Source organism: Ostrea edulis, chromosome 6, assembly GCF_947568905.1.
Source record: "Ostrea edulis chromosome 6, xbOstEdul1.1, whole genome shotgun sequence".
In the NCBI taxonomy this organism is placed as follows: domain Eukaryota; kingdom Metazoa; phylum Mollusca; class Bivalvia; order Ostreida; family Ostreidae; genus Ostrea; species Ostrea edulis.
This window is the reverse complement of record NC_079169.1, coordinates 10,190,556-10,196,555: the sequence shown is the minus strand read 5'-3', so window position 1 is coordinate 10,196,555 and position 6,000 is coordinate 10,190,556. Positions and strand designations below refer to the sequence as shown.

At 35.0% G+C, this 6,000-nt stretch overlaps 1 protein-coding gene and 1 non-coding gene across 2 annotated transcripts in view; both read right to left on the bottom strand.

Annotated features, from left to right (window-relative positions):
• Positions 1-6,000, bottom strand: part of LOC125646514 (endoplasmic reticulum-Golgi intermediate compartment protein 3-like) — a 35,535-nt gene that overhangs the window by 13,974 nt on the left and 15,561 nt on the right. The window contains exons 6-8 of the mRNA XM_048872847.2: positions 5,489-5,712; positions 4,515-4,546; positions 4,294-4,390 (exon numbers count right to left, since the gene is read on the bottom strand). Coding sequence (XP_048728804.2) covers positions 4,294-4,390; positions 4,515-4,546; positions 5,489-5,712 — 353 coding nt within the window. The remainder of the gene's footprint in view (positions 1-4,293; positions 4,391-4,514; positions 4,547-5,488; positions 5,713-6,000) is intronic.
• Trnap-cgg (transfer RNA proline (anticodon CGG)) lies at positions 1,416-1,487 on the bottom strand. The gene has a single exon. It is a non-coding gene; the product is annotated as a tRNA-Pro (tRNA).

Genomic DNA, 6,000 nt, shown 5'->3' with positions numbered 1-6,000 from the left:
AAAAAATTCTAAACAATATACCCGGTAATCATTACATTCTTAACGATTTCCGCCTCTTTTTACAATAAACAGTAACATTTACATGTTAATCAAAAATTTAAACCTGTCTGAACTTTTTGGGAGGAGAAAATGTATAGACCCTGGCTAATAACAAAAACACACCTGCTGATCTAATAATTATTATATTCTAAGGATGTACAGAGAAGTAGTTAAATATCATGCAACTTTATTATATATTATAGAGGGCAAGGCCCTCTCACGGCCCAAAGGGCCGTGAGAGTGGAGCTCTCCCTATAGGTAACACGTATATACATGTTTAAAAGGAAAATATAGGAAAACAATGAAAAATTAAACCATACCTATGGAACTTGAAAATTTTGGTACTAATGGCGTCAATTCGAATACTATCGCGTGGACATGTATTTCTCCATTTTGAATCTCGTCTACCCTAGTTCATGTCGTTCTGAGATGTTACATAAAATTCGTAAAAGCATGTAAATCTTATTTTCTTAATCATAATATATAATCACTTCACGATCAAAGCCATGTTTGTTGTGGTTCAAACGCTATGTTTGTAAATTTGCTAAATAACGACGCTGAATATGATGTCACAATGTACTGTTTACATCAATTGTATTATAGCGAGCGCAGCGAGCCAGCGAGGAGCGCTGGCTCGTACTGCGAGCTCTAATGACTAGAGCGCGGGAAATAATCCGAGCTAAATCTCAACCTCTAACAAGAATTTTTTTTTTAAGCCAATCCCAGAAGTCCCTCGTACAAAATGGCGGATGTTTCGATTCGTAAAATAATAATAAAAAAAAATCTTTGAAGTATTACAAACCTTTCTTATTTGAAAGGAAAGGATGACATTCATATTCTTCCCCCTTTCTTTTTCTTTTTAAAATATTGTCTAAAGAAATGTAAACAGTCACGTCACAACTACCAGGCTACGTCACAGCACGCTCGTTTCATTTCCCGCTAAACTGGCTCCTACATTGGCGAGAAGAGCAAGACAGTAATCCTACACATTGACAGTGAACCAGATCAGTTTTCCTTGTTTTCAATATAATTTTTTTGAAAATGTATTCAGATATGCTGCGCTCGCCCCAACGGTCACACCGTAATCATATTATTTTCCGCGTTCAATATATAGGCGGATCAAATATCCAAAATTAGGATGCTTTGATACAGCTCCGTCCCCGTGCTAACTTCGAGTTGTTTTTGTTCTGTTTTGGATATAAATACTAATGCCAAAATTTGTTTGAATCGCCCTCAAACACGGTCACAACATAAAACATATTATTCACTTGTGTTCATACTGTAAGTCATCTTGCCAATCAAATTTATTTAAAAAATAATACCTTTTATAAAAATAATACTTTAATGTAAGAAAGTGAAGAAAAAAAAATCATATCGGGCCAAGCCGGGATTTGAACCCGGGACCTCTCGCACCCGAAGCGAGAATCATACCCCTAGACCACTTGGCCATGTCCATTATCAGTGATAAATTTTATACAAATTAGGAGACGGAAGTTGTAAGACTTAGTTCTCTTCAAATCTTTACATCCTATTTATTCAAATTTCCCGTTGAAGCTAATGCTGCGATATAAAATTTTGAATAGGCCTATTCTTTCTATTTCATTACATCTCCTACGTCAACCGGAAGTCGACTAAACCGGAACTAGTATGGTCGCACATTGACGGTATATATACTTGACATTGCCATCTCTTCAAGAAAATTCCCCTTGAGACCAATACTACGGTAAGACTTCGTTTTAAAACAGGGTCACGCATTATTTTGTACACTACATATGTGACTTAAACAGAAAGTGATGGGTGCACGTATAGACCCTCTACCATTTTATTGCAAATTACCTAACCAGGCCATGCCAGTGTACGAGCATGATATAATTGCCCCGTAAACAAAATGCATGGTGACGTCTAATGGATGGAGAGGTTTAGTAAATTCTTCCGACGTAAACCATCATACTTCGTAATTTGCTTATTTTCACCATAAACCAGGACTAATCTATATAACCATGTTCTAAATCATACTGAAACTGATGAAGTGCCTAGCATGGCATTCTTTCAGCAGACTGCACTGATGATGTTCAGTTACTCAGTTATTCGGGAAAGACGAATTAAAAATCCAGCTGTAAAGATGCTTTTTGAAATAAAAACTGATTGTACAGGTATAATTCTGGAACTTCATATATGGTTTATTGTTTATAAACAAAGGTCATGAAAATCGTGCAATATTTTTGTAAATGTAAGTAGATCATAGGATGCAACAGGAACACAAAATGTTGAAAATTATTAGATCCCAAAATGTCTGTGGACATCAGTCATCATTTTATTTCTTCAAAAAATCTCAATGATGTTATATAGCTGCATGAAATATTCTTGAGTGGTGAATGTTCCTGGTTGGTGCACTGTTAACATTGTGCAATAATTCATTGACATTGCAAATTTATAGTGGTAAAGGTATTGCAAAGACCAAAGATAAAACAATAGATTCGAAATTTTTGTGCTGAAAATTATATGTAGGTACAATATTATCGACAGGATACTGCAATTAAAAATTAAAGTGATGCTGCAGCTTGATACACAGGAATATATTTAATTTGGAAATAAAATAGTTATTTGAACTTTCATTTACATTTGTATCATAGAGAACTGATATAAAATATAATGAAATATAGACAGAATACCCATGCTTTTTTTTTTGAGATAAGAATGAGAACTGTGAAAGTTGGATCTCTTAAAATAGACTAAGTATTGGTGGACAGTAAAGGGTTCCAACAGGATTCAAACCCATGCATGCAAGATGAAAGTGTTTACTGACTTACTGATATTATCACTGGGCTATCCATGCATATTGTTAGAAGACAGTCTGGAGCTGTCAACAGATTACTCTATGATGAAAAAAAGTTTGCAGTGTTTCAATCACATTAAAGGGGTACCTGTTGAATGACCGTGTTTATGAAATAATCTCCCTTTCCAGGTACTTTGAACTTTCCCATGTGGAAAATATGAGCAAACAGTGTATTACTGACAATTTTTTTTCTGTACAGGTGAGCTGCCAGTGCTATGCCATTCACACCCCAATCTGGGCACAGTGGCCCAAGCTGTTACCAGAAAATGAAGATGGGATTTTTGATGGGTTTCACAGTGGGAATATCTGCTGGGGCAATCTTTGGGGGATTTACAGCCTTAAGGTATCAAAGTTCAGAGAATGGCAATACTTGCTACATTGTTTGTAGTGATATAGTACTAAGTGGATGGAAAGAACAGTTCAGCAGTGATACTATTATCAACAAAAGTCACAATCTTCTAGGGCCATTAGTTTTCTATTAAAAATAGATTGTTTGATAAGGCCTTTTTTTAAATAAAGAAAGCTGTGCTTACTTTAATACATATACTGTTCTTCGTAGGACCTGATACTATAGGAATCTAATAAAAATTACTAACAGCTTTTCATGCTCCCGTTTTCGATACGTCCATAAAAACATATAAATAGATTTATCAGCAAGATTTATATAATGTGTTGCTTTCAAGATGAAAATTATAATCTGACAAACACTTAGTATTAACATGATTTCAACCTGTTGAATTTATATCAGTATTGTCTGAGTATGTGAAACAATGTGTGTACATGTGTAGGTAAATTCTACGCCTACTAAAGTCTTCTATATACATGTATTTTACAGATATGGAATTCGGGGAAGAGAACTATTGCACTTAACAGGAAAATCTATGCTACAGTCGGGGGGAACTTTTGGAACATTCATGGCTGTTGGAACAGGAATCCGATGTTGACCGTGTGATTAAAGTTATCAGCATTTTGAACTCGGAATCATGCATTTTGAATGTAAAACAAAATCTTGGTGATTGTTACTAAATTATCTCATGTAATGTGCTAAATGGTGTTCCAGAGCATTGAACGACATACCACAAACCAACAATTCAACAGCGATCATGTGAAATAAACATGTGAACGACGTACCACAAATCAACAATTCAACAGCGATCATGTGAAATAATCATGTGAACGACAAACCAACAATTCAACAGCGATCATGTGAAATAATCATGTGACTGTGACTATTGTTTGTATTTCCATGTAAAAGTTGTAAATAAATCATTATTTTATACAGGGTTATCAATTTCTTACTTTAATTACAATATAATGTTAAGTACTTTAATAGTATGTTAGTGGCCTTGAGTGGAAGTGGCACATCTGAAACATTTGTAATTGTCTCAAGAATGAAGTAAATGTTTTGAACTGCATACCTTGTTCTGATACTTGACTGGTCTGGTCCAGTGGGTTTATTATGCCAGGATAATCTAGTCCAAAAGAAAGGTGTCGTATCACGTGGCTCAAGTTAAACTAATAATCAAAAAAGGTCAAATTAAATACAATTTCAAAAATAAACTGCAAGATTTAAATTCACGATATTAGATGTCAAGTGATGAACACCACAATTGCTGTTTGTTAAAGAGATATAGCTTACCTTTTGTCCCCCAAATGCTTGAAGATCGTGCACTGAAATAAATAAATGGCTATTTTATTACGAAGGTATGTATTTCATATACAAAGTGGATAAATTCTAAGAAATATAATTTTTTCATCAGAATTTCATTTTAAACAATGTAGTCAAGTTGTGTATTCATAACTTTACAGTTATAAAAACAAAACAAAAACAAGAAATGTTTGTAAAACATATGCCCCAATGGTGCATATTATACACATGCATCATTTAGTTGATAGTAGTGCCAAAACAATTCAAAATATTGAGCAGACAAGGCCTTTTTATGTCTAAGTGGATTAACCCTTGGCCTTTGACCATGTGACCTAAAAATCAATAGGGTCATCTACTCCTTAGGATGTACCAAGTTTAATATCTGTCTAGCAAAGGGTTCTCAAGATACTGAGCAGTCAGTATATTTTTAGTCGAATTTGACCATGTGGCCTCATTAAATCAATAGTGTTTATCTCTCCTTAGGATGTACCAAGTTCGATGTCTAGTAGTGATGGGACATTGGTTAATTTTCATAATCGATCATTGGTTGCTGCTTCCAATTTGATTTACCAATTATAATTGGAAGACATATTTGCATTCTAGAAAGCTTAACCCATGTTTTATTTTTTCATTTACATATGTACATTTATATGTTTACACATAAATATAACTATATATAAAGTTATGTTTGTTCAAGAGTTCCTTGCAATCTTTATATATATATTACAAATGCAGCTTGCATCTAGTATGATCCTCTTAAAGTTATGTCAAATATCCATTCTTAATGACTGTGTAGCAAGTGACAGTGGGGCGAGAAAGCAAGTTTTATTGACTTAACTAAATGGTCAAGAGGTTTAGCATGCTGGTCACACGCTGCTACAATATTTAGATAATATAGACAGTAAATCAAAATGTTTGGTAATGCTAATCTATTATTCCGTCAGATGACTTAATTAGTGACCCACCGTGGACATGGTGCTGCTGGAAGCTCTTGCCGGGAGCAAAGTGAAAGTTGCCCTGAACCTTGTTGACCTCTAGGTAACCATACACCTGACAGCCCTCCTTCTCCTGGGCCTTCATCTTGGCTGTCCACCCTTCTCTGTTACACTGCTCTATCCCCTCGGGTGAATTAAAGGCCCAGCCTTTCTTTCTGTAGGCCTCCCGCACGTCTTCACAGGTATTACAGCATCTACATTATCAGACAGGAAGGCCGTGTATCCACATAAACTTCATACATTACAGCATGCTCTACTTATCATGTACAAAATCTTAATCATAACTTTGAACCTGCAAGTAAGGTAATGATTTTGATGTAGAGCATATGATGGCCATATTTAGCCAATATTGATAATTTGTCTGCAGTGTTCTTGTTTCATAGTTGTGCTTTGATCCTCCTCCATTCCCCTATCAAACACCTACTAAAAGCTCATGTTTTCATTGATGATTGGTCAACTTTTGTCTACAGTGATGACACTCC